We start from the raw sequence: 13,876 nt of genomic DNA, 5'->3' as shown, positions 1-13,876 counted from the left end.
GACACTTGGGGTATAAGGATTGGGCTTCCCTCCCTTTTCCCCTCCCCCCCCCCACGGTGATCTTTGCAAACTTAAACTGAACCCTGACTTGAAAGGAAGAACACATCTTAATCAGTTGATGACAGAGGTTGGAGGGGTGGGGGGAAGAGAAAAAGAATTCAGTCCTCTCCCGCAAACCTACAGGCCTCACTACAGGCTGTGTCAGTGGACGGGGGGGGGGGGAGAAGCCCTTCACGGCCTACTTTCTTAGGATCTAGGCGAATTCCGAAGAAAGCCGCCGGAAATTCATCAACTTTTGTAAACGGTATTTATGGCGGTGTCTGTTATTTCATTTACACCACTTGGTGTACAACCCACTGGAAAAGACTTTAACCGAGCCCCCCCCCCCGACTCTTGACCAGATAGCCTTTGCTTTCCAGATATTTCGACTCTTTGCTACCCACCCCCTGGCAGGGCAAAGTAGTGTCCGCGCCCCGCACCTCCAGCCACTCAGCCCCGCGGCGCGCCTTCAGTTATTCGCGCGGATCGCCAGGCTGCGCTTTAGCCGGAGCAATTGCCGAACACCTACTACCCCCCCCCCCCCGCCCTTCGGTTGTAGCCTTAAGCGGGGTCGGAGGGGCGACCTCTCGGGAGCCGAAGCAGCCAGCAAACGGACCCACAAGCTTCCCGCTCTCTTTGCTCTCTTTCTTGGAGGCCCTTGCCAAATTTTAAGCAACCGGGCCGCGACGAAAGAGAGAGAGAAGGGCGCCTGCGGAAAGCTGGAAAGAGGCGAGGATTTCTTCCCAGGGCCTCTGGCAGGCCTCTTGCAGCTGCGCCCCTTCTTCAGTGGGAAGGAAATGAATCCGAACTCACTGGAGCTGGCAGCAAAACAGCCGGCTTGCCTTGGGGATATTAAACTCCTGCTCCTGGCTAATGGCCGCGATAGCGCAACTAAGGCGTTATTCTTGGAAAGGACGGCTCTCCTTGTCATCAAGTTGCTCCGTTCCAGTATTTATATTAGAAGCGGAATCTCTCCTCTCGGGGCTATGAGAGTCTTAAAATATAGGCAGGCGGGCGGAGGAGGGGTGGGGGGATACCTGCCAACCGGATTTGTGTAAGTGTGTGTGTGGAACCTCGAGCTCTTCGGCGGCTCTTAAGGTCACCCTAATTTCTCCGAGATAAATCGGCCACACAATTGCAGAACTCGGACTTCGTCTTCGGCATTCTGCGGGATAGCAAGGCAACTTTGTTCAGGACCTCCCTCTTTTGTTTTGTTTTTTTTTCTTCTTCTCCGCCTTCTGATCTTGTGTGTACCACAACCCTCCCTTTCTGCTCTCCTCTCTCTCTCTCCCCCCCCCTCCAACACACAGATATGTCTCCCAAGGTACACAACAAACGCTAGGAGTGAGAGCACTAACTTCACCTAATCTAATGAGAGATACACCATGGGCCATTTCTTTTCCATTGGATTCACGGAAGGCGAGGGGGGAGTGGAGGGGAAACCCCTGTGAGAAACCTCGGGGTTTTAAGTAAGAGCGGATAAAGCCATTAGCGTTTGACAAGAAGCCATGCCAATATTTTAGAATGGCCTAAGCCAACCGATGGTAACATAGGGGCTGTTTTTTTTAAAAAAAAAAAATTGATAAAGTGTTCCAGATGTTTTCTCTCTTGACTGAAGACTGTCAGGATTGAAGGATGTCAAGTATGTAGAGATGAAGTGATTTTAAGGAGGGGTGAGAAAAACAGCTTTATTTGGAAATCCCACTCAGTATCCTTGTAAGTAACCAGCCTACCAGAATCTTGCTTCCTGTAACGTTTGGGGTGTTTTTTTTTGCCGCAACCTTATTCAGAGTTAAGGATGGGAAAGGAATGTTTTTGGCTTAAGGCAAAAGCGACTATAAAAGGACAGTTATCTTGAATGGCTGGGGGTGTTAGATTGTCTACGCAAACATGTTATGTAAGGACAGTTAGCTGAGTCCAAGGCGGGTAACTTTTCAGCTCCTTGGGGCATAAAAGTGTGTGTGTGTGTGTTTGCATTTGTGTAAAATATCGATTCTGCTGCCTTTCAAAATACCTGGAGTTACAACCCGAACAAAATCGGTCAGAACAGAACTATATCTCTGCTTTAGATGAAATATAATAAAAACAATTCTCCTCAGATTATTATCTGTGAGGACTTCTAACATTTAAACTCAGAATTTCCAAAGATTCTCAAGAGCCTATTAGAAAAATTTTGCCAGGAAAATATGTAGAGGTATTTCCTAATTTGTTTGACCGCTTACCTGAAGTTGCTCGATAGTGGCTTTATCAAGGAATGGCTAAAATCACTCGGAAACAAGGTGCAAAAATAAGCTATCAGTTATAAAATAGCTTTAGATATATTGGAAATCTGTGTGTTTTCAACTGAATGGCTGGAATTATTTCACAGTAAAGTGAAGCATTGTATGATTTGTTAGAAATATTTTAAACATTGTGTGATAACATGTTCATGGTACCATGGTAACTAAAATTCTGTGATGATGAGAGAAAGGAATATATATGCTTGAATCCAAAGTTTTGCTTCTTGAAGGATTTCCTTCATCTCTACCACTATTTTTTTCTGTTACTTGAATTTAATATGCTTTTTTATTATTTCATGAATGGGTACTATGTTGGGTGGTGTCAGCTTTGGTGACTTCGTTGAGAATGTAGTTGACCAGAAGTACTTTCACTGCAATTCACTCGAAGTCCTTGTTGTTTCATGGGGGGGGGGGGGGAATCCCGCTAAATTCAGTGGAAGTAACTGGAGTGAATATCAGGATGGCGTTTTAAGAGTCATTCTCACTGACCCTCAGGACATTTGCACAAAGGAGCTGAGTGAACCGTGGGATTATCAGAGAATTGTTTTAAAATGTTATTTAAATGTTATTTATCCAGAGCAGGAGAGAAAGCGAGGAAGATCACATGTTAAAATTACATATATCTTACCATTTGTTTTGAAATGCGAGATGGATAAATAGGGCTCATTATAAGATTTTAATTGGAAATTCACGTACCTGAGTGTAGAGGTGTAGAGAATCAAACGTGTTGAGAAATGCAGATAGCTGAGCTGAATTTAAAAATATAGAGGGGAGGGGTTGAATCCCTTCCATCTGAGTAGGCTTATTCTAACGTAATGGTTACCTCCTCGATTTGGGGCTGTGAAGTTAAAGACAGAATTCTGGAAGCATCATGATAAGGACAGCGGGGGAGGGGGGGAGAGAGAGAGATCCTGAATTGAGACAAATCAGGATAAACATTTCTCGGAAAGGTTCCAAGGCTTTAAAAAGACAAAGGCATCCCGGCATTTATTATTTTCATCACAGACCCAGTCATTTTCCGACTCTCTTTTGCCAGGAGGGTATAGTAAGAATAACTTCTGCCTGCAATCTACAGGTTGGCTTAATTTCACAGCTCCCTGCTCCATTGACACGATTATTGTTATTCCCCTAACTAAATGGGAGCGATTGCCTACGAGAGAGAGAGAGGGGGAATAGATCAATACAAATTCCGCCCCCCTCCCATTTCCAACCCACACCAGTACTTCAAGGGATGGATATTGAAACTTCTTAAGTTCCAGTAAACTTCCCGAAACGGTCCACAAGATTGGGCTTGACTATTGCTGCAGTCAGTTGCAAGTAGTGGCTCAGTTTAAAAATAAAGCAAATGACGCCACGATGGAAAACAGGGTGCCTTGGGGGAAAAAGGCTACGAGTATTGTTGTTACGCTTTTATATTTTTTTTTAAAGATTCGGCCCTCTGGGCTGCCAACAAGTGTTAGAAATCTAAATAACTGTTTGCCCGGCTCTGCTTCTCAGAATAATTTCCGAATGCAAAAGCCTGCCTTTTCCTCATTGTACCCATTTATGTTGGGAACGGGGGCCTCTCCATATCTGTGTGTGCCATAAATTATCGGTAGTCAGTCTGGGGGCGGAGGGGGGGGAACCGACCCAAGTTTGGAAAGGATCTTCTTCTGATCTAAAGCACCTTCTGAGACTTGCGTAAAATCGCCGTGTACAGCTTCAAGATCTAGCACCTTCTTTTGAGGGGCTGTCGCTTATCATGCCCGGTCTATTGGGGAACGCCGAATCGGAGCCCGTTGCCCGAAGCCATTTCTAATCGGGGCGGCTCTAGAGCAGAGAAAGGGAGCGGAGGAGAGCTTGTAACGTCTGGCGAAGCCTTCCCGAGGCTCTCCAACTCTCTCTCTCTCTCTCCCGTATCTCTTTCCGTGCGGTTTGGCCTGGCCCTGGTTTCTTTCCCACTCCAGCCCAACAGCCTCAGACCCAGCGCGGAAGTTTTGAAAGAAGCCGCGCCGCGCCTGGCTCTCTTCTCGGTCCCCCCTCCATCTTTGTGGCAGGCAAGAACCGCCAACTACCCTTGAAGTTAGCCTGGAGCCAACCAGGCCCTTCGGCCGGGAAGGAGACTCCGCTCTCGGCTCTCCATTAAACCGTCTGCTGGTTAAGAGGCTGGCTGGGGACAGAGGCCCGGCGAGGGGTGAGAGGGGGGGGGACCGTGAAGACCCCATCTGGGAGCGCAAATGAGAACCGCAAAGGCTTGAACCTCGCTCCGAGCAACTCGGGGGGCAGGAAAACGGGGCGACACTAAGCAAGGGATCGGGGACCACCAGCGGGGCGCAGGAAAAAAATGGGAAAGACCAGAGCCCCCAGCCGGCCACCAGGCAGCCTCGCCTTTGCGCACTCGCTGCCGTGGCGCTTTGCTCCTCAACCATTGCTCAAGAGCCCCTGAACGGCCCCGAGACCCTTTGGACTTGGGCCGGATACGTGTTCCGGTCACTTTTATTCGGTTAATTAAAACGCAGGTGAAAACTATCTGCGGGGAGGAAAACACAGACAGCAGACCCGGCCGGTGGAGCCGTGCAGAGCCGGAGGAGCAAAGAAAGAAGGAGGGAGGGAGGGAGGGAAAGCGCAAAGGGGTCTTTTGGAAATTACCCACCAGCACCGCGCACGCGCAGCTCTCCTTGTCTCCTCTTCCTCCCTTTCCCCCCCCCCCGCCCTTTTCCTCCCCGCTCCCTCCTAAATCTTTTCAGACTTCAGAGGGAACCTGTCATCGCTGACGTCGCTCAGGCAGCTCCGGCCAATCAGCGGCCGCCCTGATTGTTTAAGCGCTCTGGGTTGGAGCTGAATCTATGAAGCTCTCTATTCAGTAGCCTCCCAACGCCTTGCCGCTGCCTCTCAAAGCATATGGGATTCCACGTAGGCATTAAAAAAACAAGAAAAAAAAAATCTATTCCTCTCCCCCCACCCCCCGGAAAAAAAAAAAAGGATGGGGAAGGGAGAGGGGGAAAATAAAGAGAGGGGAGAGAAAAAGAAAGGGGGAGCGAGAAGAAGAAGAAGAAGCAAAACCCAAACAAAGCCAAATAGTGGAGAACCGAGAGATTGGGAGGGAGGAAGGGAGAGAGGAAAACTTTCGGAAAAGTTTTTTTTTTTCTTCCCCACCGCTGGCTTTCTCCCTCTCTCCCTGCCTTTCAGGCGCTCTCCCTCGCTCCCCCCCCCTCCCCGCTGTCAGGTGACTTTTTAGAACTGTAGAACCAAGTGAGCTTTGGGGGAAGCCAGGAATGGGGTCGGCGGCACTTTCCAAGCGGAACACCGCGCTGAAATTAGTAGGCTTGGCAGGGGATCCTCACCCTCATCCTCCTCACCGCCATCACCACTCCCCTCAGAGCATGACAGGCTTCGCCGGGGATCCCCCTTCCATCGTTCCCACGCGCCCTGGGGAGCACACTGGAGAATCCCGCCTCGGTCCGAGTCCATTCCGGTCAGAACACATGGGACACCACCATCACCACCTTCATCACCATCACCACCATCACTCTCCTCCTCCTCCACCACCACCACCACCTCATCACCCAGCGGCCCTTAAGCTCTGTGTTGACCCTCAGCCTCAGCCTCGCCATCCCGTGACAGGCCAAGCTGAAGTGGTCCCGCGTCCAACTGGAGCGTTGGGCCCGGCGCAGTCAACAACAGTCCCTTATGCGATCCCTCACCCAAGCCAGGCTCTCACGGCAGGTAGAGATTTATTCCTGCGCGGGGATCTGACTGCCCCCGGCATGCCAGGGTTCTCTTATCCACACTCTGCTGCTCCAAGTTCTCATCACGGAATATTTGTCTCAACAACAGGTAGCTACCCCGGACACCATGCTCCCCACCACCACCACCACCTCCACCATCATCACCACCACCACCACTCAGAAGTCGGGACTCATTCGCTCCTTACTGGACTCCATCACCATGAGCAACCTCCCCATGGACCTCCAGCTGGCCATCTGAACGGACAGATCAGGCTGGGACTACCTGGAGAAATGTACGCCCGGTCTGAGCCTTTCACTCCAGGACCAATCTCCCGGACAGATCCTTTCTCGGCTTCCTCCTTCCACGGCTACAGTAGCATGAACCTGAACGTGAATCTCGCGTCCCACCACGGCCCCGGGGCTTTCTTTCGCTACATGAGGCAGCCCATCAAGCAAGAGCTCATCTGCAAGTGGATTGAACTGGATCAGACTCCCAAGAAATTGTGCTCGAAAACTTTCAGCACCATGCACGAGCTGGTGACTCACGTCACCGTGGAGCACGTCGGCGGGCCCGAGCAGTCCAACCACATCTGCTTCTGGGAAGAGTGTCTCAGGGAAGGGAAGCCTTTCAAGGCCAAATACAAACTGGTCAACCACATCCGCGTCCACACGGGGGAGAAGCCTTTCCCTTGCCCTTTCCCGGGATGCGGCAAAGTCTTCGCTCGGTCGGAAAACCTCAAAATCCACAAAAGGACGCACACAGGTCAGTATAGGTTGGTCTTGCTCCATTACTGTTGAGTCCAGAGATCTGCTGATGCACGTGCACTTCTTCTTCCTCCTCCTCCTCCTCCTCCTCCTCCTCCGCGTCTTCCTCCCCTCCCCTGCCCTCCTTAGCTTCCCTCTAATTAGAATTAATTAAAGCTACAGTAGTTCAGTAAACCCCGAAGAAGAGTTGGTTTAGATTTTTGCTTTGTTTTTGCAGCATTTGCATGTGTGTCCTTGTATGTGTCTGGGAAGGAAGGAAGGAAGGAAGGAAGGAAGGAAGGAAGGAAGGAAGGAAGGAAGGAAGGAAGGAAAATCCACAATTTAGGCATTTTTTTGTGGTTAGGGAGGAGGGAAAGAGATTCCAGAGCCCTTCGAAGAAGGTAAATACATCCAATCTTGGTGCAGGAACTTGCAAATTAAGAACAGACAAAGGAAGCTGCAAGTTGTCTAGGCAGTTGTGAGTGATGTCGCCGTGCCTTCCTTGTGAGAAAAACACAGCTGCACAGTCCAATCTTTTTGTTTGGGACAAGAAGCCCTGAGGATAGTCCCCCAGTGCACTTTACTTCTTTAATGTTTGTATGTTTGGAAATATGAGATAGTTCAATTTTGGAACCTGGGAAGTTGGAAATGATGGCAGGGATGTGCCTGGATTGAGGGTGGTGACGATACAGTGCTTCTGGGCTGCCCATTTGAAAAGGTCACTGGACAGCATTCTATGAGAAGTCCACATTAGAAACTTCTGGAGTTTTTCTTCCTCTGGTTAACAGGAAAAGGCGAGATGTCCAAATGAGACAATCTTGCCATATTTATGTTTGATCCCAGTCTGCCACAAAAGCATTTAGAGAGAGTAAATTGAAACTTAAAAAGTTTTCACACTTCTGGATCCCCCCCCCCCATGAAGCCTTACACTGTAAATGAGATTGGCAGCCAGTGTCTGTAATTTTGCTGACTTCACCTAACTCGTTTTTTTTCTCTTGCTCTGGTTCAGCACAAGATATCAAATAAACCTTTTTGGAAAATTTAATCCTTTTCAGGATATAGTTTTACACACACTGTCTCCCATGTGTTTCCCTTTCTACAGAAATGACTAATCCTTCCATAAGATTTTCTTACAACTGGACATTGTTACGTTCTTCCTTCCTTCTGTTCTGCCACTGTAAAGCCTCTTTGCTTTAGCAGTTAAATGGCTTTGCTCTCCTCTCCTTTATTCCCATCTTATCATTTAAAAATGATATTTTTGTTAGAAGATTTATATTATTTGGAATGTTTAATCCTCAATAACGAATAATAATCAAAGCATCTTCATGTGGGTAAGTTGGAAGCCATTAAAGAAAATACTTTATTCTTCAACCGTGGTGTCTTTTTAAAATAAGCAAACTTTTAGTGCCCTTTCACTGCCTTCTCTTTTGAAGTCTCTGAAGCAGAAAATGCTCGATTTCTTGTAAATTTGACCTACAGCAGTGCAGTTGAGCCCATGAGAAAGATGCCAACTTATAGGTTTATTATATGATGCAATCTTTTGCCTGAGCTTCCCACATAATTTTCTTTTAAAGAGAATGGTGGTGTAACCCAAGGCCTGATTGCAGAATCATACTTTATGTTGACTACCCTAACTTGAAATTCTCAAACCCAAATATGTCTAAAATAGTAATAGACCTTCCAGGAAATTATTCATGGAGAAAATTCTGGATTTGCAAGAAAAAAAAATGCTTTTGTCCAGTATTAACTATGTTGCATTTCTTAGCATGGTAGAAAAAAGCAGATTTCTGGAGCAGAGGGGAAGAGAGGAAGAAAGAGGTGGAGAGAATTAATTCCCAATAGAGTGGCACAATGAAAAAACAAACAAACAGAGAAAGCAAAAATCACTTCCTTACCATTAGAGCTGGCCAGGGACATTTGTAACCAAGGAGGATTTTAGGCCACAGTAAGGAAGGTCTGTTTTAACTTGTAATTTATAGCAGTAAGCCTGGCAAAATAGATCTTCCTCCGCCTTCCCTTCCCCCTCGAGAATTTTGCAAAGACTTTAATCCAGTCCCAGTGTTGGAAGGATTATGCTAAAATCTCCCTGCTGTACGTCTTGCACTCAGCAGCCAGGCCTGTGAGAGCTACAAGTGGGGGTAAGAAGATGGCGGTGCAAATTCCATAGGGCTTGCATGCATGCCCCTGTGCCCCCAACTTCAATGCTCTCCTTCTCCCCACCCACCAACAACTTGGAAAAAAAGGAAGCTTTCAGAGAAAGGCCGGAAATGGGTTTTTCTCTCTTGTTCGAATTACACATACTTGTGTGCAGAAAACAATAATTTATTTTAGTCCAGAGCACAGATGCTGGCGGACGTGTTTGTGGAACCAGTTGCAGCCTGCAGTCGGGATCCACTTTTTCTCAAATCAGCCCTTGTGTTCAAAGCCAGCTTTTAGTTTTGGTTTTGGTTTCAATTCACAAGCTAGACAAGGAGTGAAGGAAGGTTAGAGCCTTACCTGAAGGCAACTCGTTCTCCCTCCATTGGCAGGAGGGTTTACGGCAGAGTCGTTCCCCTGGGCCTCTTAACTTCCAGCTTGCTTGCACTGCATTACATGGATCTCCTTGATTTGTTATTTCAGCTGAGCAGGGGAAGGTCAAACTGTTTCTGTACAAGGAACTATAATTAAAACGCTTAAAGAGCCATCAAAATATAAGATCTTTCTTTTAATTTCTCTCCCCTCTTCTGCCTCCCCCTCCCCATTCATCGGCACCAGGCCAATACAAAATTCATGAAAGGGATAAAACATTTTGTCAGGTTCTTCTTTGCAAAAGCCATTATTTTCTCTTATGGACCAAGAATAATATTACAATTTTTACCACGATTCTAGAAGATCAGCAGCCCCAACAGTTTGATGCTGGGAATTTTGTAGTTATTTTCTTTAAACCTCGCAATCATTAAAGCCATTTTGTTTCAAAAGGCAAATGGGTCCTCAGTGATTTTTTTTTTTCCATGAACAGTTGTTTTAAAAACCGGTTAGCTTTTTATATTGGACATTTAAAAAGGATTCCTCATTTTAAATGATGCTTTGCACTGAAGTCAAAATACATGATCTCAACTCTTTCAGAAATTATCTTTAAGACATGCTGTAGATACACACAAACAAACACAATCGTGCACATACCACTAATTATACTTTTAGAAAACAGGATCTGGCTTTTCACCCCTTATTTCAATTATATCTTTATTAACGTTTTCTGCCCATCTCTACCTGCCCGCTGTCAAATGATATATCCATGCCCAACGGAAACTTCAGAGCACGTGACTGCAACATCCTGGACTTTCTATTGCTCACTCAGTTTTTTGTGCCTAAATCAGTCCTTTTCCAGGGCATTGGTCTTTCCTGCCATCTCTCCTTCCAACAGCACTTTCCCTCCATTCATCCAGTATATGGTATTTAATATTACTATCCTAATACTGATCTGCTGGGCTTCATGAAAGCTTTGCATTGCCCTCAATGCTCTCTACCATCCCCTTCCTTATCTAAGCCATATATTCCCCATGCTATTGTTTACAGAAGGTCTTCATCAAAAACTGAAATCTTGGCCTAGACACCCATACTGTGAAGTTCATCCAGGCTTTCACAAAAATAAAATAATGCTGTAGTGAGCCCTCTAGATTTTTGGGCATTGTTATGTATTAAAGTGGCAAGCAATCAGATATATCTTATTATTTGTCAGATTCTAGAAAATATTTCACAGCCTTCAGAGGAATTAAGAGAAGCCAATCCTGAAGAAATTATACAGCCTGATTTTGAAGACGGACAACCCTCATTATCCAGGAGTAGCATGCCAACAAGCATACATACTTAAACACACACACACACATTTGAAGGAGGCAGGACACACAAGCTGTTCCAAAAGGTTGGGTTTCCTTCTGGCCTTTTGTCAGTACAGTATTGCATCCCAAACCAAATGTAAATTACACTTTCCAGGGAAAGCCAAATATTATGTTTCCTGTCTGATTGTGAATATATAAGTGCATGGCTGGAAGCATATGGGGTTACTTGGTGGAAGTGTGAAAGGTGAAAGAGAGGCATACCACCTGAAGACTGTGTGATCTTTGTTTATGAATTTGGGGTATGGCCAGCTATGTACTGTAGCTATTTCTAAAACAACAGAAACCTAGCAGAGGCCATTTGTAAGGGCAACTAACGGTGCATTTGGGAAGGAAGACTAGAGGATTCTGGAAGAGATTATGATCTGCAAACTCGGTGAAAATAGTCAACCTGGTTGCCTTCAACACACTGTGTTGCCACCATCTTGACTTTTTTGACTATACCCTGCCAGCATGTAACTAGCTGTCCTGAAAGGGGAATTGTCTTGCTTCACAGCAGCCCTTTCTCTGTGAAAGGAGAACATGCCTACTTCTTAGGGGAGGGAGGCACCGATAACCCCGCAATTTCACCATTAGAGGGTCCGGGTGGTTTTAGAGATCTCCTTGAATCCCGGCAGGCACGAATTTGCACCTAGGAACATCCGGCCCCTTTTCCAGAAGGGAAAAGTGTTCCGCGGAGCTCAATGGTTGAAAAGGACTTGAAGGAAGTGGGGTTACCGCAGTAAATAGTCTCCTTCTACCCCCCCCCTGCCCCCCCCAAAAAAAGATTATGCCTCCCCTCTTTTCCGGACGACCCCTTCCCTCCCGGGCCGTCCTGCCAAGTCTCCCAAGACTGCCTCTTTCTTTGCAGGCGAGAAGCCCTTCAAATGCGAGTTCGAAGGCTGCGAGAGACGCTTCGCCAACAGCAGCGACCGGAAGAAGCATTCCCACGTGCACACCAGCGACAAACCCTACAACTGTAAAGTGCGGGGCTGCGACAAGTCGTACACCCATCCCAGCTCGTTGAGGAAGCACATGAAGGTCCACTGCAAATCCCCACCTCCCAGCTCCGGCTACGAGTCGTCCACCCCTTCTCTGGTCTCCCCCTCGTCCGACTGCGGCCGGGACCCCCCTCAGCCGCCGCCGCCGCCCCCGCCGCCCCCGCCAGCCCCATCGGCCTCCTCCACGCAGGGGGCAGCGAACCTGAGCGAATGGTACGTGTGTCAGAGCTCCGGGGCCAGCGGCATCCCGACGCCCCCCAGTAACTCTCCTTCGCCCCACGCAGGAGAGGCCGCCTTCACAAACTGCGACCCCGGCCCCAATTATTAACGCCGCCTTGCCGTAGGACTGCCCGCCGCCAAGCAGACCGCCGCCTTCTTTCCGAGCTCTTTCGGGACTTGAACCAGGGTCTTGGAGAAGGGGGGGGGGAACCGACCCGAGACTGGGGACCCCCCACTCCCACCCCTCGGTGCCCCCCCCCCGTTCCTTCTTTCCCCTTCTCCCAGGCACCTTTGATCAGAATTGCTGCACTGGCCACCGGAGAGAAGACGCACTGTGGGGGGGGGGGAATAATGGAGGGGGGGGGAAGACCTCCCCTCTGCTTTTGTATTTATTATGGTGCCAAGCGCACAAGACGGCAGCTCCCCCCCCATCCCCCTTACGTCTTTTCCCACGACTTCATGGTTTTTGTTTGTTTGTTTGTTTGAATTATGAGTATTATTTTATTTTTTCACCCCATTCTGCAACCTGCTTGGATCGCTTTTTTCCCCCACGTTTACAGAAGAGTCAAGAGTTGACGCAGCTTTTTTGTATCAATGAACCAAAGTGTTTTCTTACGGATTTCTAGCTGTACAGTCGCGATCTTCGGTGCTGGTACCCTCGTGACAGTGTTTTTCTTGGATTCTTTTGTTCCCCAGTGGTCTTTATTTTTATTTATTTTTTTCATTTTGACCGCGTGTGTGCGTGCGCGTGTGCGTGTGGCGTGCGTCTGCTTTCTGGGAAAAGGGTTATCTATAAATGTTATTGGTTAGCCAACTGTACACCGATTAATTAAATACTTTGATTAATTTACCAGCTCGGTTGACATTTTTTGGGGAGGAAAACCCCTCTTTACTGACTTAACCAGTCTACCCTGCCCACTTGTTACTAATAAAACAGACCCAAGGGTGGCTTAATGATTTGTGGTACATTTTAATTTACACAAGTAATGGATTTTAAATGCACAAACACATTCTCCTTTGTTCCCCCACTCCTGCTCCCAGTGTTATTTCTGTGAATTCTTGCAATTCCTTAGTGAGTGGAAAGTGAGATCCATATTAAAACGAGAGGGAGTTGTTATGAGTGACGTCATTGTGCTGATTCTTGGATTGTCCAGAAATTCAACATGTAGATTCCCCCCCCCCCCAAATGATGGAGTGGCAATTTTGTTTTGAAATGCACAAAGGTTATGTAAAATTATGCTGGGTTTTTTTTGTAATGATAAAAATAAATGTTTTTTTCCGAATCTCTAGCATATGAAGAGACTACTTCTGAGTCCTCCTTATTTTTTGCCCCTTTTTCTTATTTTCCAGCTGAGAGGGGCAAGATGGAAAAACAGAATGCATTCCAGTTTGAGCATAGGGACAAAGCATCCTTGGGAAGGTTCAGTTACTTACACCAGGCCCTAAGGCTATCAGGTCATCCTAAGAGCCCTCTATCATTTGCACATGATGTATTGTACTTCCAGTAGGGTTTCTGGGCTGTCCAGTTGATTCTGATCAATGCTATTAAAGAAGGGCTCATTTTTTCTGAAGGTGCACACACTAGGATTTTGCTGCAATAGTTTCCATATGGACTCTTCCCTCCATTATGTAGTAAAGATATAAATTATGCAACCTTCCTCTGAATGATTCCTATTAAAAGCATCTGTGTTTTTCTACCTAGTGTCAGCAAAAATATTTTTTTCTGAACTTTTCATTTTGGGGTGTAGCCCAACAAGTCCTCTCGAATTCAGTGGGAAATCCTACAAGAGTGTGAACATGTAGGACTTATATCCAAAACCCAGACTGGTGTAATTTACATTTTTGCATTCCTACACCTTCTCAGTTATTCTGTTTTCAATTGTGGCCTGGGAATCCAGGAATATACGATTCCACAATAAATCCACAATATTATGTTGCCTGATTAAAAGCAATGGAAGAAGCAATCCAATAACTATATTATCCTGTTTATCAGTGTTTAAAACTAAAAAGGATATATTCAGTATTTTCCACAG

The 13,876-nt window shown here is 46.9% G+C and overlaps 1 protein-coding gene across 1 annotated transcript; it reads left to right on the top strand.

Annotated features, from left to right (window-relative positions):
- Window positions 1–5,680: 5,680 nt before the first annotated feature.
- Window positions 5,681–11,952, top strand: ZIC4 (Zic family member 4). Its single transcript, XM_029283532.1, has 2 exons — window positions 5,681–6,788; window positions 11,495–11,952. Exons 1-2 carry the CDS (start codon window positions 5,681–5,683, stop codon window positions 11,950–11,952), a joined length of 1,566 nt encoding a protein of 521 aa, XP_029139365.1.
- Window positions 11,953–13,876: the final 1,924 nt, after the last annotated feature.

The sequence above is a fragment of the Protobothrops mucrosquamatus genome, unplaced genomic scaffold, assembly GCF_001527695.2.
Source record: "Protobothrops mucrosquamatus isolate PMUCROS unplaced genomic scaffold, P.Mucros_1.0 scaffold117, whole genome shotgun sequence".
In the NCBI taxonomy this organism is placed as follows: Eukaryota; Metazoa; Chordata; class Lepidosauria; order Squamata; family Viperidae; genus Protobothrops; species Protobothrops mucrosquamatus.
This window is presented reverse-complemented; position numbering and strand designations above follow the sequence as displayed.

Excerpts from the sequence above, each read along its gene's own strand:
- ZIC4 (XM_029283532.1), top strand. The coding sequence starts at position 5,681 with ATGACAGGCTTCGCCGGGGATCCCCCTTCCATCGTTCCCACGCGCCCT. Across the intron at positions 6,789-11,494 it reads CCACAAAAGGACGCACACAG|GCGAGAAGCCCTTCAAATGC; the intron begins GTCAGTATAGGT and ends CTTTCTTTGCAG.